The sequence below is a fragment of the Castanea sativa genome, chromosome 8 (assembly GCF_040712315.1).
Source record: "Castanea sativa cultivar Marrone di Chiusa Pesio chromosome 8, ASM4071231v1".
NCBI lineage: Eukaryota > Viridiplantae > Streptophyta > Magnoliopsida > Fagales > Fagaceae > Castanea > Castanea sativa.
In genome coordinates this window covers 45852149-45876526 of record NC_134020.1, presented here as the reverse complement: position 1 = coordinate 45876526, position 24378 = coordinate 45852149, and the positions used below count along the sequence as shown (strand labels likewise).

Below are 24378 nucleotides of genomic sequence, written 5' to 3'. Positions count from 1 at the left end.
TCTTCCTCAACTAGCCGCTCACGCTCACCCAAGCTCTCTATTCGATTAGCCATCTTTGTTCCTTCTCGCCGACCCATCTCTCTCCCAGTCACCCTCTTGCCAAGCCATCTTGCCCACAACGCAATCTTCGAACTCAATGGAGAGGAACGAAATTGAAATTTTCACTGCAGCCACTGACTACAATGGCGTCGTTTTTGGTTAATAGTAAATTGTGGGTGATGCCGTGAGTTGGTTGGGTTTGAAGAGAGGGAGAAGTCAGAGAGATAGAGATGATGACAATGTTGTTTTTGGTTGATGGTGGATTGTGGGTGATGTCGTGAGTGGGTTGGGTTTGAAGAGAGGGAGAAGTTAGAGAGATAGAGATGAAGAGGGAGAAAAAATAATAAATAAATGAAGGAGTTGGGTCTGGAAGCTATTGGATTTTTTTATTTATATTTGATTTGTATTCCTTCAATTTATTCTTTAGAAGTTCTTCAGCAATCAAAAACCCTAACTTTTTTATTCTTGTTATATTTGTTTTTACCTAAAAATGTGTTTTTCTAACGGCAAACGAAGAGGTGGGTTACGAAAGGCTAACGAAACTAACCTTAGGTGGGCAAAGTGTAAATGATTGAACCACAGGTAGGTAAAGTGAAAATGGACCATACCACCGGTGGGTTTACTATAATTATCCCAATAAAGAATTTATGTATTGAAAAAACTTGTAATTCCATAACAACTAGTAAAGCCTTTTGCTGTTGAACAATATATTTTAGATTTTAATTTGATTTACACCAAAATTCGATTGGTGTCTTAATCTAATAATAAAGAGTAATAATTATGAAGCAAAAATCGTAGATTGATATTTAATCATATATATTTGATGGAATTTTGTTAATTGCCTTCTACTATAATTTTTAGAAACCCTAACACGGTATTTCAATTTCTTTTTATACAAATTTTCTTTTATAGGTATCATCCCAATTTTATTGAATGTTATTTCCTTGAACTTTTAAGTACACATATATAGGAGAAGGGGATGAGATAATGGAATACACTCACACGCCAACACCTAAACTGCATGTGGCAATTAGTGTCGTGAAATAAGTGATAAACCCCTTTTTAATATCACACCTTACCGATGTGGGATGACTCGACAACACTAGGTGTCTTTTTTTATTTGATAAACACACACACACACACATAGGGGAAGAAGGATGAGATAAGGAAAAGAAAATAAAATAAGGGAATACACTCACACGCCAACAACAAAACTGCATGTGACAGTTGGTGAAAATATAATGAATTTGGTTTTATTTACCCTGTCAATTACATATTGTTGATCATCAATATCATTTTGAAATGCTCAAATATAGTCTTATTTAAAAAGTCAATGAACACAAGTCCTATATATAGTCTTTCTCTTTTTTCTTACCTTTCACATGTCCTCTAATTTGTCTCAAATTAAGTAAATATACCTTTCTTTTTATTTGAAATGAACAAAGAAGAGTAATTGATGGGTCGAGTCATATTATCCATAAGTGCACCGTTGACACATCATCTATTGGAAGAGAAGAGATGAGGGATAGCATCAGCACCAACCAATACAACTAAGCAGAGAGCCGACAACGGAACAAAGATGTAAGAGTAGTGATTAACTACTTTTATAAATGAAGTTAACATTGTCACATGATTTTGATAAGGGCAATCTTCTCAAATAATAAAAGTAAGAAAAGATAAGGGCTGATTAGCCATGAAAACTCTACTCAGTGTAACCAAAATAACTTCCTGTCCACAGAAGGATCAATTTTGTGCAAGCTATATTTGCTATGTATAGTCTTTTCGAGGTTGGTACTTTGCTTCTATTCAAGGAACACAAACAAATTACTAATTAACGAATAACTAGTATTCAGTTCTCATGCTGAAGTTGATTAATTAACGAAACAAAATTTTGCTGAAGCTTGTATTTCATTCTCATCTGCTAATAACAATGATAACCATCACCTGCCATCCCATGTCATAGAATTGACAATATTAAAACAATTGCACTGTGAAAAAAAAACTTTGAATAGTGCCTCCACATTGTAAATATTCTCCGAAATGGGGTCACCATGAACCCATGCCAAACTCAAGAATTATAAAAGCACATAAAAGGCAGTTATAATCTGATGCAACAAATACAGAGAGGGAGCACAGTGAAGTTGATGTATCTTTATTAGACTCCTGCCAAAGATCCAGTAGTGTAAAGAAAACTACTAATCATCTTTTTTAACTGTTCATGTCAAAGCACAGTAACCTCAGTCCTGGACTTCTGGCTTCTTTGCAGTACCTTTAAGGTACCATCCAAGAGAAGCGAGAACTGTGATAGTACCAGCTAGAACTGCATAGTTCCGGTGCTTGTCAGTGGATACTTTTTCAGTTGACGCTCCAGATGCTGAGGATGAGCTGGTTGGTTTGGCATCTGTGGCCGATCCTCCTGAGCTTGTGGCAGGTTTTTCTTCTGGTTTAGGGCCCTGAGAACATCAACTCATTAAGCATTACATTTTTCCAGGGATAACTACATAAGGATATCAAGCAAACTAAGTTCCCATAGAGAGAATGGAATATCTAATTTGTACCACATTCCTAAAGGCTTCGGCATGAAACTTGAGCTGATATGGAAGTTGAAAAAGAAAAAAAAAAAAAAAATAGAGCTAACTCAATAGCCCAATTCAATATGTGACAATAAAAAATGCCATTTTTTTTTTTTTTTTGCTGGATGAGACCATCAAAATTAATTTTAACTGCAATGGATACGTAATATATTAAGCTGACACGGTTCCATCTAGTCTATGGAGTTCAGTCAAGTTTTGACTTTCAAGGTCCTAGTCAATTAACCAAAGTACTGAACATAGGCAAACCAAACAAATCAACCGAGTTTTGGAACAGTAGCTCAAAAAGTAACTAATACATAGCAAACTAAGAAACTATTTAACCATTTAAGAGAGAGTAAAGACAGTTTAAAACACAACTGCATACACTGTGAACCCCTGTTTGATAATCATCTCTACTTTTTTTTAAACAAGCCACATCAAGCAAGATCCTAAGTATCAAATATGACTATATAAGCTTAAGTTGAAAAGCAAGATCTTTAATATAATCACACAGTGCATAAATTCACCAAAGTCTAAACACACAGATGCAGACAGACAAGGTATACTTGTTCATACCTTCCGCGCAAGCTTCTCCAATTTCTCTTGCTCAACTTTCTGCATTATTACGAAAAGATTTGTCAAGACACAGACACAAAAGCACTACAGACATGATAAAAAAGCAGATACTCTGTTGTAAATTGTGATCGGAAGATATAATCAGATCACTCATTATGGCAAACATATATATATAGAGAGAGAGAGAGAGAGAGAGAGATTTTTATCCAAAGTCAGATATAACTGTGCTAGAGAAGTTTAACAGAAATCCCAGACTTTGTAAATTACCAATATCAACCATCCTCTCTAATTTAATACTGGGACCTCTGATTTAGTCATAATTTCTACTCAAACCCCTTGCTTAATCAATGCTCAAAGGAACAACACAACTCCCACCAAACAAACTTCACATCAATCTCATTATCTCTTTTCAATGACAAGGCATTCCTCTCCGCCAAAAGGATGTTTTCAAGATCTTTAAGTAAAGAACAATTAGATTATCATCCGTTAATCAACGGGGGAGGAAACCCAGTAAACCTAGTGCTAACAATTCACAGAAAAATTTATGTCTACTTGGGCTTGATAATGATTTTCTAGATAATTGGCACCCGCTCCCCACTTCATTCTTTTCCTCCCATTGTTTCTCTGTCCACACATGCACAGTAACAAGCACACATGTTGTAACATAGATAAAACTTAGATACTCAAAAAAATCTTATGGTGGTGATAATTATAAACAGAAAATCCAACAACTAATATAATAATAAACCTAGCATTGTTTAGAAAATCAAGATCTATTACACTTCTCCATCTGGACTTCACCACCATTTTGACGTACTATGATTTTAAATTTGTAAAAAGTATAAGTTTAATCTTCAAAAAAAGTGTTCTCAATTCATTTTACTAATTATATAAATCCTAACAACTTCCAACTGGTGTTTCCATGTGTAAATCAGATTTTTCAGCAATATTTTTCGGTTTTTTTCCCCTGCTCATTTACAAATCCATATCCCATAGTACAGGGGAATGAACTTAGTTCTCAATCAATTTCTCAAATTTAGTTTAGGGCTACTATATAAATATCCTAACAGTTCCTGTCCTCTTCAAGGCAAGTATCTTGAAAACTATCCTGTTCATACCTAAATTTACTATCATAATCAACACAAGCAAGAGAAAATAAAAGAGATTTTATAAATGAATAAGTTGTGTTATTACACATGCACATTAAAAATAATAATAATACTAATTAATATAGCATTTGCATAGTAAATATAGAACACTAGTTCCAAAAATGAAGAGTCAGTACACAATCAAACTATAATCCAAAACCATATCATTTGGCCAAATTGATTAACTAACTTTCAATACCCATTGCAAGGATTATCATGGATCTCTGCTAAAGTAGTAAGGCATTAAACTGACCATTGTAGTCTCACTCTCACCACCTCAGCTCACAGAAAAAGGGGGAAAACATAAATTAGTTTTTTTTTAACTGTTATATATTCCAAATGGCGCCTTGCCCCAACCAACTGACCACATTAGTTTCAGCTGGAATACTCAACCATACTCAACACGAATCACTTTTTTTCAATAAATACCAAAACCCAGTTCTTGGATTTAAAATGGCCAAATAAAACAATATTCCAATAAACAAGATATAACAAGAGGAAGGCAAGATAATAGAGTACATCAATATATGATAAAATGAGAAAAATAGGTTCAAACTAAGGAAGGAAATTACATAAACATATACATAATTCCCTCTACATCTTGATAACATCCTTGTCTCGCAGCATGCGACGATGAAAAGGTTCCAAAAATAAAATATGGGGCTTCCTAGATTACCTTAATGTAAACATTTTCAGCAGCTTTTTCCTCCTCGCTAAGCATTTTGCCACTGCTGGAAAACCTTCGAGACACAAATCTTGTAGCTACCCTTGTCGCCATTGAAATTGGAATATTTTCCCTGTAAATGAGATAATGGATGATAACTTAATACAATAAACCCAACACAACTTTACTCGCACGATCAAATCATAAAACTAAATCAGAATCTTGTGAACATTACTGTATAAATGTGCTTAGACTGCACGTTTAAATTTTATGACTCGTTGATAATTTCCTCGTATATTTGGTACATCCCACAGTAGATGGTCATTAACAAACAGAAAGATCCGCCTACCTAAATGCAACCCATGATTCATTGTCACCTCACTCTCCACCTTACTCTTAAAAGGGGAAGCAGTGCCATTTGAAATAAAACCCATTGGGCCATTGTCAAAATCACTTCTTAATTCAAATGGGTCGATTAGCGAACTTCGCTGTCGTATATAGCATTATGATTACAAGTTCACAACCACATTCAATATAAGAAATGCAACCTTTTACTGTTATACCAATAAGTTCCTTATTCATTTCACAGGACACATTCCATTGAATCACACACAGACATATAGATACCCATTTCCATGGAATATGATTGTTCAAAGAATCTTTAGACATTTCATGTGCATCAAAGTAATTTTTTTCCCAACGGTTAAAAAAAAAAAAACCCTAACAATTAATTTCATAAAAATTACAACACCGGTCACTTCACAATCAAATTGCGAAAAACCTGAACATATACAAGTCCATCTAAGTATATATATACAATGGAAGAGACTAGAAATACTAATTATGAATCGGATAGTCAATAGAATTTCCAGCTAAAGATGTATATAAGGAAATAACTGTGAAAACAAAAATTAGGACCAAACCAATTACATAATAGGGAAAAAATATTGCACAAAATGTGAAAGAGAGAGATCTGAGAGAAAAAGAGAGGGAGAGAGAGAGAAATGGCTCACCAAGCAATTCGCAGAATGATAAAAAGAGTGAGAGTATGAGAGGTGTAGGTGTTTAGAAGAGTGTGGTTTCGGTTTTTGTGGTTTTAATTTTATACCTGAGAGTTGGCTGGAAGTTATTCGCCGTCCGATTTAAGATAAGAATTGATTCCTTGGAAGTTCGAGTCTAATTTGCATTTTACTATTTTAGCCTAATTTTTATGCATAACAAATTTTAAAATAAAACTAAAAATAGAATAAAATAAAACCATTTTGTAGCCCTTTTGCTTTTCTTTTTTTCTTTTTTTTTTTTCTTTTTTTTTTTAAGAGTTTCAACTTATGGCGTATCACAGATCTCTTATTTAATCGACAGAGGCTCCAGTGGGTATATCATAACAAAAATTTTAATAAGTCATCTACCATTAAGTTGAAGATTTAGCATACTAAACCACAAACCGTATGTTAATATCTTAAGATTATGTCTTCTGGTCAGTCACTGTCCACAAACCCACCTTTACATCAATTTTCTCCTTCTGTTCACATTTCTCCACTCACCTCACCTACCATGAGTCCTACTTCTAACCCTCACAATCATCCAACACAATCTGTGCCTTTATCTTCCTCTGGTCAATCCCTTTCCTCCTTACCTATACCTACTGTTCCTCTTTCTGCCACTTCACAGTCCCCATAACCACAGCCTTCTGCATCACAACCTGTCCATCTCTCCATTCCACCTGTCCTTTCACCATCATCTGTACCTGATCCCTCTACCATAATACCACATGTGACTTCTATAGTTCAGGTTCCTTTAACTACTAATTCCCATCCTATGGTGACAAGATCTAAGAATGGTATTTCTAAGCCAAAAGCTATGCTTGCTAAGACTACCTCTAAAGCTGCATTTGGTTTAACTAAGGTTGCCAAGCCTAATTACACTATCACTGAACCACCCTCCTTTAAAGTTGCTGTTCAACACCCTCAGTGGTGTAAGGCAATGAATAAGGAGTTTGCTACCCTTCAAAGATAGGGTACATGGTCTCTAGTGCCCCATTCTCCAGCAAAAAATGTGGTTGGTTGCAAGTGGGTGTTTAAACTCAAGCATAACAGCGATGGCAATATTAGCAGATACAAGGCTAGATTCGTTGCAAAAGGATTTCACCAACAGTATGGTATTGATTTTGAGGAGACTTTCAGTCCAGTCATCAAGCCTTCAACAATTAGAATGATTCTCTCTCTTGCTATTCAATTTAATTGGCCCTTGAGACAACTAGATGTAAGTAATGCTTTTCACACGCCCTGATCTGAGTTTCTCAGTCCACCAAGTGTGTCAATTTATCGCCAATCCTACTGATACTCACTTGATTGCAGCTAAGCGAATTCTCAAATGTCTCAATGTTACACTTCATTTTGGGACTTTCCTTCAACCTGGCCCTCTTTCCCTTTCAGCCTTTTCTGATTCGGATTGGGCTGGTGATCCTTTTGACAGGCGCTCCACCATTGGCTATTTAGTGTACCTTGGCTACAATCGTATCACCTGGAGTGCCAAGAAGCAAGACACCGTTTCACGCTCTTCCACAGAATCTGAGTATCGCGCCTTAGCCACAACAGCAGTTGAATTATCTTGGCTTCGCCAAGTCCTAAAAGATCTTGGTGTATTTCTTCCCACTCCCCTAAACCTATGGTGTGATAATGCCATCGCCCTCATTATTGCCTCTAACCCTGTTTTCCATGCTCGCACTAAATATGTGGAGGTGGACTACCACTTTGTTAGGGAGCGTGTCTTGCGCAGGGATTTGCAAGTCAAATATGTTGCTACTAGGGATCAATTAGCCAACATATTCACCAAGAGCCTTTCTACTGCTCGTTTTGGCTTCCTTCGATCCAAAATCATGGTGTCTGTTGACCCCATGGTTTTGAGGGGGGATGTTAAAGGAAGTAAGGAAGTAACTTAGATTGCACGAGATGAAGACGATGAGTAACAGCTAGTTTATCAACGGTCATTTGTCAAAGGCCAAAACAATGTCGTTCTACTTAAGTGAAGTATGTTTAATGAAGTAGTGAAACGATGGCATTTAATGAAGCTTGCTTGAATGAAGTGGTGAAAAGGTGACGTTTTACGTTAATCAAGACTGTGTCGTTTTGGACTCTGGGTTTCTTCTTTATTCAGACTCTTCTCAGTAGTGTTTTGTTTTGTTACTCAGTTATGGTATGGCTTTAGAGCTGTTCCTCAAGCTCTCAACTGTCAGTCCGGGAATTACGATAGTTGGTTATAGGAGTAGTTATGAGTCTGTTAGAATAGAACCTTCTAGAAGGTTTTAGATTAATCTATTTTGGTGTATATATAGTGTGTTGTAATGTATTACTCTGAGCTTGCTTAATCAATTCATTTCAATACAGAAATTTTCTCTCTCTCTCTCTCTCTCTCTCTCTCACACACACACTTTTCTTTCATTTTCTATTCTTTAAGATTCTGCCATTGTTAACCACCTTAAGCTCAAAATCTCACACCAATTACGTCCGACACAAGTACAGCAACCATTTAGCCTCTCCCGTGCTTTCCAATCCAAGATAGAAGTATTAGCGGTTATAATAGAAAAGTAAAATCATCAGTTGTTTTGGAATCAACCATAACATAACCAAAAAAAAAAAAACACTTATAAAGAATAAAGAAAGTATGCATCATGACTACATAAAGTTGTAATTAGAAAACTTGAAATCCCAAAAATGAACAACAAATTTGAACAAGATTTACATGTGCAATACATGATGGGGTGGTGGTAAAAATACCTAGATACAAGGCTAATACCGTGGGATGTGACTCCTTAACCTTAGGATGCATGATGAAATTTGCACAAAATAAGTAATTTGTTATTATTATTAACAAGTAAAGTGGATATTTCTTATTAGGTAGCATGGATATGAATGTATAAAGTGTATAAAGCACAACAAACACATAGAAAGATCCAAACGAAAACCACACAACCCAAATACAAACAAAAATAGAAAGAGTTGAGAAAAATAAATGTAGAAAATTTTATTGAGGGACATACTAATCACTTGTATAAATGGGTGTGCCATGACAAACGTGAAGCTGCAATGAATATATTATTATATTGATCTAATTTCAATTATTTTACAATCTATTGTAATAAAAAATATTAAACAATTATCTATTACAATAAAGATACTGTTGCAATAATTTGACCCAAATTATTTTTGTCAATTCCTTGCAATCTATTGCAATAAAATTCATGAAATAATAGCCTATTGCTACAAGATATTCAAATAGTAAATTGTTTATTGCAACAACAAATATATTATTACATCAAAATTGTCATTACAATATTTAAGGTTTATTGCAACAAATTTTTTTTTAACACAAACCTTTTACCTCAAATTTTATTGAAACACTTTGTATAAACTATTACAAATGACTCTGATGTTATTGCAACGTTTTTTTTATTGTAATAAATATTTTTTGTTATAGTGTATTATTTTACTCTTTCTTATCTCAAAGTTGTTACCACCAAAGCTTGAAAATGTGTACTTCTACAAAAAAAAAAATATATATATATATATATATATATATATATTATTACATAAACAAAATAAAACAACAACAATAATAATTATTACAAAAAACAAAAAAAAAACAAAAAGTTTACCTGTTCATTCATTTCTCAGTCTTTCGTTAGTCTCTTCAATCTTTGCTTGCTCTGTTTCTCTTTCTCTCGCTCTCGCTCTAGCAATCGCAATCGCGCTCTCCCTCTCTCTGCTCTCTCTCTAAAATTTTCTCTCTAACATGTATGAGAGGTGGGAACATTTGAATGTATTTATAGACTAGCTGGCCAATAGGAAAGCGTGGAGTTGTGAAGGTTTGATGACTAGGATTATTTAGTTTATGTTTATTTAGTTTTTCAATTGACAATACATAGTTCATTTAATGATTAATTAGGGGGGAAATGTTTGGAGAGTTTGTTATGTAATGTTTTAGTGGGGGGAAATGTTAGAGATTGTTATATGATATATTGTTTGCAAAGTTTGCTATTCTAGTTAGGTAAAGAATTAACCTGCAAAGCATCCTTGGATGGATAAACATCACAGATCTGCCATTCAAAGGGTGAGATCCTTGATTCGAAGAGTCATGTTCTTGTCCACCATATGGTACTGCAGAAGTGCAGATCCATATAGTATACACTATGGTCTATATCGATTCTTTTGGTGAATACATTGGTGCACACCTAAACAAACAAACAAAACATGCATAGTTTGTAAAAAAATTTATAGAAAATTTACATAGAAATTAATCAAGAAAGAGTATAGTATGCATGCACACCTATACTTTTTTTTATAATTACATACTATACTTTTTTATAATTACATATTATTATACTAGGAATATATCCTGAAAAGATGATAGCCATAGCAAGCACAATAATGCTCCCATCACAGTATTGAACTCTACCTATCACTACACCAAAATAAGTCTATTACATCAAGTGTTAATACAACAAAATTAGTATAGTGATATTAGACATAATATCACATCTAAAACTTAAAAGTCATTGCAATTGTAACTAGTAAATTATTACATTAACAATAATTATCTGCAATAATTTATAATTTTCAATTACAATAGAGGCTTCAATACTAAATTGAACTAGTTATAGGCCTGTGCGTTGCACGGTTTTATGAAAAAACTTATAAAATATATGTATAAATAATTATATATTTTAATAATAATTATAACAAAATAAGTACTAATTTGTTAGCGACTTGAAGTATTGTTAAAAATAATATTTTTTTACATTCGAAAAATCTTTGAATACCTATTTGTACACTATGTTTTTAGAGTATCCTCGTTCTTCTTCATCATTGTTTTTTATTAAAATCTTTATTATAATTGACCACTTTTAAGAGATAGAACTATTCAGAGAGTAATAACCTTTAATTTGTTCTAAACATAAATTCATATAATACAAAATTTATTTGAAAACAAAAAGTAAATGAATAGTTTGAATTGTAAGAAAGACACTACGTGTAAATGAAAAAAAAAATTTGCAGAGCTCTACACATAGATTACACACATTTCTTAGGATGCTTGAAATCTTTTATGACAAACCTGGAAAACAAAATCAAGAAAAAAATTAAACTGAGTTAAAAAAAAATTGAACCATATAGATTGTAAAATTGCATATGAGTCTATGACCATTTAATACCAGGCTTTAAAATAAATTTTTTTTTTTTATATACAGAGCTATCATTTCCACTTTGATTTTACTACTTTAGTCAAATAAGTTCCATAATCGCAAGGGAAAAAAAAAACCTATTTTATAACGATGGCCCAAGAGTAAAAATAATCAATGCATAAAAACGATTGATACTGGAAGAATGACAACTATAATTCTAAAAAAAGTGATGACTTTTTAAAGATTTTGAAAATTCGGGGATTAAATTTCCAAAATTTTGCAATTTAAAACCAAAAAAATAAAAAGATTAATGAAGAATTTGTTGGGAATAGAAAATTATACTAATAATTAGCAAAAAAAAATTAATTAATGTTGCAAACAGATACATAATTCTATCACACTTTACATAAATAAATGTTGATATTCAAAATAAAAATAAAAAGTAAAAAGGGACCAACATGAATAAATCATACTCGACAAAATATATTTCATTTTGTTTGATAAATTATATAAAATAAATCCCATTAACTTAGTTTTATTGCATTTAAATGATCTAGAAAAATAATGAAGCATATACTTTTGAGCCTAATCACATCTAGCAAAATAATAAAGTATTCAAAATATTGAAAGGCAATTTAAGTTCATATATACTTGCATGAGACACGTACCTATCCATAGTAGCAATGGAAGCCTCATCTTGAGATGAAGAATCAATGTAACGCTAACAAAAGCTACCTAAAAAGTTAAAGATTCAATAAAGATAAAAGAAAAAATTATCAAGTATAAATAATTATCTCACTAAAATAAGGGGTATGATTTCTTTCTAAAACTAAATTAAATTGATAATTCCAAATTGAATTTTAAATTGACAATTATTTTTTTAAAAATGTACTAAACAATTGATAAATCTAAAATTAATACAATCTTGATAATATTGTAAATTAAAATTAAAATTGATAATTCAAGAATACACGTGTAGAACATCTTGATAATTTGATGTAATATAAAAATCAAATAAGAAAATTGTTAAAATTAATCTATTAGTTCTAACCATATTTAATTATTAATTCTAAGACCCTAAGCATATAAATTAGATCAAAGCTAAGAAAATTAGTTTAAACAAAAGGCAACCAATACACAAAAGCTAATCAATTTAATAAAAAAAAAAAACAAAAACAAAGGAGCCTTCAAAAACTTGACAATGTTTTGAATTCATTAATTAAAATCACATGAAGACAAAAAACCAATAGTAACACCAAAGAAAATAATAATAATAATAATAATAATAATAATAATAATAATATAAAAAGATTGTACACCTGCATTGTTATGGGATTTAAGCATTCACATATTAAAGTAAGCGTCACTCCTAAAAGGATATGAAAGGTTATATATATTGGTAGAGTTCCATTTGAAATACAATCCATTTAAATCTTATTGCAATTAAAAATATCTAATCAATGTGTTTGTTTTTATCCCATAAAAATTGGAATTAAAGAAAGGTCATATAAATAGAATGAAGAAAAAAAATGATTCAACATAACGTAGAATATATAAAAAAAAAATTTTAAAAAGAGAGAAAGAGAACGTGGTTGATAGCTATAAGTAATTCTGATAGATTTGTATTTTGGGATAGATAGAGATTATCAAATTAACGAAGATATATACTGTTTCTTGGGATAGATTTATAGTAGAATTAAAAATTTGAAAATTTAGTAAATTAAATTTTTGTATGTTAAATATTATCCCTTAATTTAAGAAATATATCCTAACAAATAAAAAATAATGTTAATCTAATTTTATTTAATGATAAGAATGAATTAGAGTCCTAGTAGTATACTATTCCTTTTTAGTTATGTAAAAATCTAAAAATTTAATAATTTTTTTGCAATTTAGTGAAACTAGCACGTTGCACAGTTTTAAGTTAAAACTTGTAGAATATATATAATTATTATAACCAAATAAGTAATTTTTATAACGAAAGGAATAAATTGCATTGGTATAACAACTATCAAATATAAAATGATAGCATCTTAATACAAAATTATCTTATAAGATACCAATTGTGCTATAATATCATTTGTAGTTACATGTATTAAACTATTCGCATATGTGATTTGTAGTATTGTTAACAATAATATTAATGATTAAAATCTTTAGACAAAGTAACATTAAAATTGGCCACTTTTTAAAGATAGAACTATTCGAGGAATAAAACCTTTGTTTTAATAAATAAAAAAATTGCAAAGTTCTACATCTAGATTACAAACCTTTCTTAGGATGCTTGAAATCTTTTTTGACAAACCTGAAGAAAAAAAAATCAAGAAGAAAATTAAATAGAGTTAAAAAAAACAAAGTACCATATAGATTGCAAAATTGTATGTAAATTTAATAGTCTATGATTGGAATTTACTACGACAACTTACATATATATCGGACAACAAAATAATTAAATTGGATCAAACCATTAACATATGAATTAGATCAAACATAAGGAAATTACTCCCTCAAAAAAAGAAAAACATAAGGAAATTAGCTTAAACAAAAGGCAACAAATACATAAAATGTATTTAATTGATTATAATAATAAAAAAATAGAGTAAAAAATACATACCTACATGATTGTGGGTAGAAAAATGGAAGCCTAAATAATAAAACTGTACAATAAGTTGGAGAATGAAAAACTACACCAACTAACGGTGTGTGTATATATATATATATATATACATACTCCACCTAGAAAAGGAGTCCAAGTAAAAATCAAATACTCTAAACTCCTTGAAGTTACCTAATCAAGAAGTTTAGGTTACTTACATATTAGTTTTTTTTTTTTTAAAATACTTTATAAAAAACGGTACGCAATTCTTTGATATTATATGAAATCTTATATGTATATAGAAGAAAACCATTGTGACTGTTATTTGATTAACATTTGGCTTGGTTGAAGTTAAAGTGTGCGGTAATGAAAATAGGGTTGGTGAATATGGAGTTCCAAGATTTGGAAACACACCTGAAGCGGATCATAGATTTCACTGGTAGCCAAGTCAGGATGTCGTACATAACCTCGTTCGGGAGATGCTGGGACATCATAGGTGGTTCTGCACTATTTGTATTACAAACTCAAAGAGATTGAAGGGTTTGAGTTTCAGAATTCTGATCTGAGATTAGGTAGGGAATGCCAAATATATCTATCTTTACGTGAAGCTCTACAATTTTTTGTCTTCGCGTTACTGACTCTCCATTTTGTTTTAGGAGAATGCGAAAGGGACTCTGCAACTTGAGCTAGGATTGAGCAAGTTTATCAATATCCAAGTTCATTCTTTGAGCCAATAATTCACGATATACAACTTTTTATTTCTTTATTTTATTTTAAGAGATAAACTACTTAATGATAAAAATGAATGAATTAGAGTCTTGGTAGTATATTATTCATTTTTATTTGTTTAAAAATCTAAAAATTTAATAAAATCTCTGCAATTTAGTGAAGCTACATGGCGTAACCACAACGTCTAAGCCCAAGTTTTATTATATATAATATGATTTAGAAAGTTTTTTGCAATAACTTAAATTGAAGAAATCAAAATTTTTATTCAATAAGTTAGATTGAAGAAACCGTTGTAATAACTTGATACCAATTATTTTGCAATATATTGCAATAGAAATTTCAAGGAGATAGCTTATCGTAACAAATATAACATTGCAATAATAAAAATATCAATTATTTTATAATCTATTGCAATGACAAACATGAAGCTGCAATGAATATATTATTATAATGATCTGATTTCAATTATTTTACAATCTATTGTAATAAAAAAAATATGAAACAATTATCTATTACAATAAAGATACCGTTGCAATAATTTAACCCAAATTATTTTTGTTAATTCTTTGCAATCTATTACAATAATTTACCCTACATGTCCAAAATCTCCTGCATATACAACTAACCCATCCACATTTAAAATCATTGGATGATCTCCAAAGTCAAAGAGTAAGTGACTGGTTTGTTGGGTAATTGTTGGGGATTGTAAAGATTCCATTGATTTTGTGATGAACAAGCGCATAGTCCCTAATATACTAAATTCTCATTTCGAGGATATTAAGGTCATTGTATAGGATAGTGGACTCAAACTGTTCACCGTTTTAGACAATTGAATCGGTGTGCTGACCATATGGCATGTCTTAGACGTCACTTGCAGTGTAAGAAAATGAAATTCCTCTAAAAGTTCTAGAGACACACATGGGAGCCACAATTTTGTCTACCAAGAGGTACAAGACATAAATTTGTGCTTTCTTCTTTTTCTTCTCTATTTTTTTTAGTCTTACAAATTAATTAGTTCCATTGTTCCAGATTATATAAAAATAAAAATAAAAACCAAAGGCCATGCTGGCCAAACCTTTTATTTCAGCCAATATTGGCTGAAATTCCAAAGGTTGTGTTTCAATCGTATCAGATTTATAAAAATAAAATAAAAAATCTTGTGGGATGTGCATACAATTGCATCCAAGCTGCACCCTGCGTCCCAGTTGCGTCCGACACAAGTACGGCAACCATTTAGCCTCTCCCGTGCTTTCCAGTCCAAGATACAAGTACTAGTGGTTATAACAGAAAAGTAGAATCATTAGTTGTTTTGAAATCAACTGTAACATTAAAAAAAAAAAAAAAAAACTTATAAAGAATAAAGAAAGTATGCATCATGACTACATAAAGTTGTAATTAAAATACTTGGAATCCCAAAAATGAACAACAAATTTGAACAAGATTTACATATGCAATACGTGATGGGGTGGTGGTAAAAAATACCTGGCCACAAGGCTAATACCGCAGAATATGACTCATTAACCTTAGGATGCATGATGAAACCTGCACAAAATAAGTAATTTGTTATTATTATTAACAAGTGGGTATTTCTTGTTAGGCAGCATAGATATGAATGTATAAAGTGTATAAAGCACAATAAACACATAGAAAGATCCAAACGAAAACCACACAGCTCAAATACAAACAAAAATAGAAAGAGTTGAGGAAAATAAATGTAGAAAATTTTATTGAGGGACATACTAATCACTTGTATAAATGGGTGTGCATGATAGGCTTGAGCAAACCTTGTAATCCAACATGGATGTAGTGCAAATAAATCTTGCAAATATTTATTAGGAATGTAAAATTCAATAGTTTAAACATGATGGCTAATTCAGTCTCATAGATAGTGGGAAAAATATAACAAATCACAGTGGGCATTATCATTTCGGGCAGTCAATTAATCTTCCTCAATAGGCACCTCTGGAACATCAAACCTAAACTAGAATTTATCTATTCATGGAATTTAATGGAGAGATGAAAACTTTTTATTTTTTTATTTAAATAAGTCTAATGGAGAAAGGATTTTTTATTTTTTTTTATAGAAAAAAGACCGATCAAATTTTATCAAATCAATTGGGAAAATAAGCAAGTACAAAACTAGCAATTTCTGAAGACTATAAAGGAGAAGAGAACTTTGCTCTCATAGCTAAAGCATGAGCAACAACATTACCCTAATGGAGAATTGAAAACTTAAACCAACCAAATCAATTCCATAATTGATTATTGCCTCAATGCACCGTTAGAGCAGTGAATCAACACATGGCAAATTAGAAGGCAAATTATATATGGATCAAGCACATGTTGCAGTGCGGCATGGCGAGCCTATTAGTAGAATGTGAGGAATATACCTTTAATTAAAAAAAAAAAAATCAAGAGTATACTTGTTTCCTAAGTTCATAAACTAAAAAGCCCCAATCACATTATAGTTGCCCACATTTTCTTAGCTCCCAAACAGATTATTAACATATAACTGAAATTTAAAGATAAAAACTAACTAAATGATGTTTGAACAGTTAATTAGAAACATTTTATGGAGAGGTCATATTTCTAAAATCCTAACAATAAACAAAAACACACACACACGAACAAATTCAATTCGATATGAAAGAAAGGGGTTTTGGACCTATGAATAGAGATGCAGATCACTGGAGATTACTCGAAATTGCAACGTCAAGTTCTTAATGGATTGAGGGAAAGTGGCAAATTTCACGGTGAGAGGATGGAGAGAGAGAGAGAGATGGATTTGAGGGAGAGAAGAAGTTATTTTAGATCTCAAGTTATTTTTTTTTAGAACCTTAATGGATTGGTTTTTAGCATCGAGAAACCAATCTTTATTTTCACTTTTGATTTAGTTAGATTTATGTAATTTATGTAATTGATTGTATCACTTATATAGTTTACTTACTTAGTTATCTCTTTTTTTATTCCCAATAAATCTTTATTACTTATAAAAGAAATATGTGTGCGTGTTTACAACTATTCAAATGCAAGAGCAATGTATAGTATAGTATAAGAGTATACTATACTATACTATACTATACTATACTATACTCCAATTACGCAAGGAGTATACTATACAAATGTATACAAACAAAGGTTGTTAGCAGTATTGAAGTCAATTTTTTTTAAGGGCGGTTGATGCTAGAGTTTAAACAAAAATGAAAATCCACTTTTATATTTCATTATGAAATTAATTATTCAATTAAACTAAAAGATAAAACTCACTATCTAAAAAATAAAATAAAATAAAACTCACACATGGTCTTAACATTTTATTCATATAAAGGTTGAACTATTGTTATTTCTTAAGATGAAATAACAATACTAAATGAAGCTCACATATAAAATTTCCCAAAATCCAATGGTCAAAGAATGACTCCGTCCCTGGTCGTTAGACTTAGCTAAGCTAGCTAGGAGCTTAGTTACATAATCAACTAATTAGATTGAGAAGAAGGTTATCATTCCTGGACTTTCTTAGTCTGAGCTGAAGCAGCAAACCAATGAAAGGAATGCAGAAAAGTGGAAAAAGATGGAAAAGGAAAAATAGAGGGAAAAAATTAGAGGAACAAAAAAAGGAGAGACAAGAATGATACTCAAGAAAGGTATTCCTTTAATGCTTTTGGGCATATAACGGATGCATGATTATGTATATGTGAGAGAGATGGAGTGAACTGAGTTTTGCTTACACGTGGATTCGTTAATTCACTTATCAATGACACCTTTTTGATATGTGGCATTTTATTAGCCCTCCATTCTTCTTAAAAGCCCACGTCAGTACTTCAAAATTTTTTTTTTTGGCGAAAACACCAATTTGGTGCCTACGTTTTGGGGTCATGGTTAATTTGGTCCCTGCTATTTTCAAGTCACAATCAATTTGATCATTATCGTTAGATGACTAACGGAATTTGCTTAGGTGGCAAACAAAATGTACACGTGGCATAAATTAAATTAAAATATAAATAATCCTTCTATGTCAACCCTTCCACCTCACCTTTTACTACTATTAAAAATCCCACATGAGTCTCACATGACCCACTTATAATCAACACCATCCTCACTAGTAAACAACTCAGACCCGATTGAATTCAAAATCCCCAAAATGAAATTTCGAACCCGAACCCAAGATGAAATCCTTCATCTCTTATTGCCTAATCCCCACGATCAAAACTGAATCTCTTCTCACCGATTCCACTCTCTTCTCGCAGACTCTGGTTATTGTAGACCAAAACCATTGATGAACAACTCCGTAACTCACCCATATCCATACCTTGATTTCTATGCTCTTTAAAGAGCCAGTTATCTATGAAGGGACAAATCAAAATTTGAGGAACACAACTACTGCCTATTGGGTAATGGTGATGTCTTAATTTCTTGAAGTTTTAAAATTTCTGCCACATTAGTTTGAAATTTTTGACGCAAATGTGGTGTACTTTTAGTGTTTAGGATTTCTCAATGGAAAATGTTGGAGAAGCGAGGAATTCAAATAAAGCCTTCCCCTTGGACCTCCTATCTGAATGGTGTTTACCCTCTCTCTCTCTAACTCTCTTGTGTGTTTGACACATTTTTAGGAGAAATTATAAGGTCCTCATGGTGGACAAGTAACGTGGTCTACTATTCCACTAAAAGACTTTCACCTCTTTGAAATTGTTGAATTAGAAATTTTTTTAAAACGAAAACTGATTACTGACTCAACAATTTTAAATAAGTGAGAGTCTTTAGGTAGAATGGTGGACAAGTGACGTGGTCCACCTAAGAACTGTATAATTTCTCCAAGTTTACACCATAGATGAATTTCTATTACCAATGTTTTAATAAGTTTAAATTATAATTTTAATTTGCAATCAATTTGGTCCTTACCGTTATATCCTTAAGTCAGCTTACAAATATGTTAGGAAAGCATCATTTATTTTCTATACTATCATCAAATCATCAGGTTAAAAACAAAAAACACACACACACATAAATTTGACAAGAGTCAAGAGATAAAGGTTATATGTGTGTGTGTGTGTGTGTGTGTGTGTGGAGGGGGGGGGGGGGTTTAATATCGGTGGTTAAAAAAAAAAAAAAAAAAAACACTAAAGTTGCCACCTAATCCAACCCGTTGCTTTAATAGTTGAACTTACTCAATCCGTTTAAAAATTAATATCATATCTTTATGGGTTGGTACGGGCGAAAAAAGTTGGACGATTTGAGCGAATTGAGTAGGTTGATGCACATGCCTAAAAAATATTCATCTATTTAAATCATGTGATTTTGACTTCAACTTGATCATAAAAAATAAGTCCATAGCTACAAATTATCCAGGTGTCAAATTGTGGATGATAAATAATAAAATAATGGACTTAGTTGAGAATTTATAAAAACTTGTCAATTCAGAAAAATGTAGTGAAAATTGTTGTGTCTATAAGGTTACAATAAATGCAACTAGAGACAGTGGACCATATTTGACCCGGCTCGATACACTGTGAAGAGCCCAAAAGTCCAAGAGAACAAGACCCAAAAATTTCACAAATTGCCATATTTCCGTAACAAGAACATAAACCCATCCATAACAAGTTTTGGATAAACCTGTTGTCCAAACAATCAACAACTGTATCGCGTGTAAATGACCGTAGGAGATAGTAGCCCTAATAAGCTTCGCTTCTCAAACCCTAGTATTTCTTTCCTTGCTCTAGGCTTTTTCAAAACCCTAGCAAGCTCTGAGCCTCACACTTTCTTCTTCACCAAACGGTAGCCTCTGCTCCACTCTGACCCTCGAGCAACATGGTAAGCTCACACAAATCTTCTTCAAGTCCTTCCTTTCGTTACTATCTCATTGCATTTGTTTGGTTCCTAAGAAAGTTTGAGGAAAAACAATAGAAAATATTGGAACTTCCGAGAAGTGAATATGTCGAGATTTTGTTGCATTTTGCTTTCTGGGTTTTGCTTTTCTTCTTTAGTCTTGCTAGATCTGATATTAGTGAACTTAAATTGAAATCCAGAGTCTGTGTTCTGTTTTCTTTTTGTAATTATTTCTCAAGTGCCAAACACAGATTTATCTATTGTGATATTTAATGAAGCTGAATAGTCTTATTAGGCTCTGTCTCAATTTCAAGATTGAAAGTATTGGGCATTTTAATTTTTTTTGCACCAATTTATTTGTATAGATTCCAAACAGGGGATAATAGATGTAATATTTGGTGCAGAGTTACTATGATTTTTATGCTATGAAGATTTATTTTTTTATTTTTTGTTATTCTAATAGGCACCGAAGAAGGAAAAGGCTCCTCCTCCGTCCTCGAAGCCAGCCAAATCCGGTGGAGGAAAGCAGAAGAAGAAGGTTTGATAATGTTTTTGGATTCAGAATTTGCATTTTTCAATTTCAAACTTTGTATGGTGGTTCAAATTATAGATTGTAGGAATAGGTAATGTGGGTTTGGCTTTTAATACTAATACTATTTGGTGATGTATACAGAAATGGAGTAAGGGAAAGCAAAAGGAGAAGGTGAACAACATGGTTATGTTTGATCAGGGAACCTATGACAAGCTCCTTGTGGAAGCTCCAAAGTACAAGCTTATCACACCTTCCATCTTGTCCGACAGATTGAGGGTATAGTCTGAACTTGACTCTTCTTTCTGTATGAGTTTCTTCATATTTTATGTGGTTACACACTTAATGTTATGTGAATGAGAAATGATTGTGTAGTTGGTCTTGAAAGAGAAGTTACTTGGATTACAATAATTGTCATTGACATTTTCCAATCGCAAATTATTACTTGGAGGACAAAAATCATTGCTTCTTAAGATGACCCACACTTTTACTGGTTGAACTCTTAGGACATGTTTGATGGGAACCCGACGTGGGTATACTATATAGAGAACCCATATCACTTCCAAGTGTCTGCTTGCTCCTAGTTCCTCGCTGAACAAATCATGTTCCTCCTCTATGATATAATATGTTTTGACAACTTGGTATTAGTCTAATATAACGGACATCCTTTCACCTTCATTATTAGTAATGGGATCATTCTTGTTTACCCTAAAAAGTGCTCATAAAATAAAGAAAGAAAATGGAAGTCATAAGAATATTTTATTGATGCCTAGTTGAGTACAAGATGAATAAGATGAGTACATAGAGCATCAAAATGTACATTTATTTGTTTTTGAAAGTTGTCTGTCTTTTTCCCTAATGTCTGGCTGTCACTTAGATTTGTTTTGACCAACACCAACACATTTGCTGGTTTGAAATTTAACTTAATACACAGTGAATTATATTTTATCATTAATACTACTCTCTGTTAATGCTGAACTCAATTTGTAACTAAGGGCTGGCATAGAGGGCATAGCTATTAGTAAAATATATATAGAACAAAGAAACTTAATTATAGCACGACCAGTCACATTTCAAAGAATTTATTGGCTATCGCCTTATTGGACATTTTTCTTGGGCAATATTATGGTCATCACTCTTGTAACAATTTACATAAAGATGTATTTTATCTGTTGATTAATACTTGCGAATTGTGTGTCCCTCTACTCTTTATCCAAGAAGTTCTTTTGTTTGATTGAATATCTTTTGGCATGCTAATGAAGTTGTTTTCCTTTTCTTGACCACTATCAGATCAATGGATCATTGGCACGCCGTGCAATTAAGGATCTGATGGCAAGAGGTTCCATTAGGCTGGTAGCTGCTCATGCAAGCCAGCAGATCTACACCAGGTCCACCAATACTTGAACATGAAGAGTGAGCGACATACCAGTTTTCTGTGTTCAAGGAACTAGTGTCTCTTATTATGTTCTGGTAGCTACATTTTGCTCGTTTTGTGCCTCTATGAACACAGAATTTTTGTTTATGATTAAAATCCGTACTGCACCATTAGTCATGTTAAGTAGTTTAAGTTATTGTAGGGTCCTTTTGTGGGGAAAGTATTGATGAGTTTGGCCTGGTATTTGTTATTACCTTATACTGATTTAAATATCAGTTATGATTTAATTTTTCGTGATTTGGGATTTTGCTTTCACTTGAACATTTAGAGCAGTGGTTTGAACTTGGAATCAATTGTTATCTTGGCAAGCTAATTTAATGTGTGTTTGTATATTGCTTATTTTGCTGAAAATTGAAAATTTATTGTTGAAAACATTAAAAAAAAAAAATTTATGGGTTATTGTTTACTCTGAATGTACTGTACATTTCTCTTAATGCAATTGAACCATGAACAGAGGCTCTGGTAAAAAAAAAAAAAAGGCAAAAACGCTAGACATGAGCAAAACGCTAGTCAAACAGGGCTTTAGAACTAACACAACAAACATAGATTAATTAGCTTTTTTCATATATATATATATATATATATATATATTTTTTTTTTTTTCTTCTATTCTACTCTATCTAAAATCATGGCTAAAATGCAAAACTGATTCTTTAATATTTTTCAGATTTTATTTCAGTTCTCTAAGTTTTAAATTTATTCAATTAAGGTTTTTTTGTTAACTTTTATTAAAATGTTTTGAAAGAAATTTAGAAAATATTTTTCAATCATTAATTGAATTTTTTTAATTTAAAAAATTTGAAGAAAAATTTATAACAAAAATTGACCACAACATATAACAAAAATTGATGAAAAAGCCTTAATTGAATAAACTTGAAAGTTAGAGGAATAAAATGAATAAAAACAAAGTTAGAATATTGAAATGAAATCTGAAGAAATTTAGAAGGTTAATTTTGTATTTTACCCTAAAATCATAATCTCAATTACTTCCGTAACTGATGTGTCTTTTTTGACTGGCTTAGAACTAATAAGATTTGGTTATTATTATTATAATATTTATCTCAAGTCCATGCCATGGTGAAATCTTCTCTCTAAGATCCCATAAATACATTTATAATGCTGCTTTGCATCTCTAGTTTATCAGGATAATCGTTTTGCACATAATACAAATCAATTTGATCTCATTTTCCCCGTGACAACCAGCCCCCCGCTCTGGCTCCATTGCCATTGGAGGATTCATGAGTCATGAGTTGGTGTCTTGGGAATTTTGCTAGAGTTGTCTTGAGAGGGCGGGCCAATAATGTATTTTAGAGCCTCGGCTCTGCACAGCGATGCATAGATGGTGCATACTCTATTTGTTAGATACCAACATGAGCTTAAACCGCAGTGCAGTTGGTTTCAAGCCCAGATTTGAAGATTTTTTTGAAGAAATTTGGGTCTCTTTTGGGTGGTTTCCCCCACTGTATAACCAAGGATAAAGCGGTCACTATGGAACGTGTGACATGAGGAAACTAGTGGATAATTTTATTTTGATTACTAAACCAAAAGAATTTTTGGTCCTAGGTCTTTTAGACCAAGTATCAGTTCCAAGTTTGTGTGGTTGCTGTAACAAAAAGTCTACTACTAACCAATATGATGAATTAAATGAAGATTGATCAAATACGATAGTACAAACAACACAAATAGTCAATAAAAAAACCAATAATAATAGACCAATAGTGCAATTCAGAGTAAAATTTTAAGTTAAATTTCAAAGTGAAAGCTATTACAACCTTCGACGACATATTTGGTTCTCATTAATACAGATTCATATGAAATTTGATATAATCTTTAATTGTTTTATAAAATTCTCTTCTATTGTGAATGATATGTTACATACCTAATTTATTATAATTAGATCATAATAGAAAAATAGAGACATATTATAGAATTGCAAGAAATTCAAAATCTCAATATTTTCTATAATTATTTTTTGATTGATTAATCATGCATGAGTCTAAGGATGATAATGAATTCCGCTACCCAAAAGAAGTGACGGGATGAGAATTGGTTTTGCTTTCCCCATCCTGCTCTAAATGTATGTATATA

The 24378-nt window shown here is 31.9% G+C and overlaps 2 protein-coding genes across 3 annotated transcripts; one reads left to right on the top strand and one right to left on the bottom strand.

Moving 5' to 3' along the window:
* Positions 1 to 1914: 1914 nt before the first annotated feature.
* Positions 1915 to 6170, bottom strand: LOC142607785 (uncharacterized protein At2g27730, mitochondrial). The gene is made up of 4 exons (XM_075779414.1): positions 6014 to 6170; positions 5013 to 5133; positions 3189 to 3227; positions 1915 to 2492 (listed from the first exon to the last, which is right to left on the bottom strand). Exons 2-4 carry the CDS (start codon positions 5112 to 5114, stop codon positions 2277 to 2279), a joined length of 357 nt encoding a protein of 118 aa, XP_075635529.1. The 5' UTR covers positions 5115 to 5133; positions 6014 to 6170; the 3' UTR covers positions 1915 to 2276.
* Positions 6171 to 20159: 13989 nt separating this feature from the next.
* On the top strand, positions 20160 to 22527 carry LOC142605692 (small ribosomal subunit protein eS25-like). 2 transcript variants are annotated; one of them, XR_012839104.1, is made up of 5 exons: positions 20160 to 20311; positions 20790 to 20864; positions 21000 to 21134; positions 22146 to 22428; positions 22462 to 22527. XR_012839104.1 is itself a non-coding variant. In XM_075777120.1 (4 exons), the coding sequence occupies exons 1-4, from the start codon at positions 20309 to 20311 to the stop codon at positions 22257 to 22259; spliced, it is 327 nt and encodes a 108-aa protein (XP_075633235.1). In that variant the 5' UTR covers positions 20160 to 20308; the 3' UTR covers positions 22260 to 22527. The 2 variants fall into 2 exon arrangements, 1 of the variants encoding a protein (XP_075633235.1); XM_075777120.1 differs by having other exon boundaries at positions 22146 to 22527.
* Positions 22528 to 24378: the final 1851 nt, after the last annotated feature.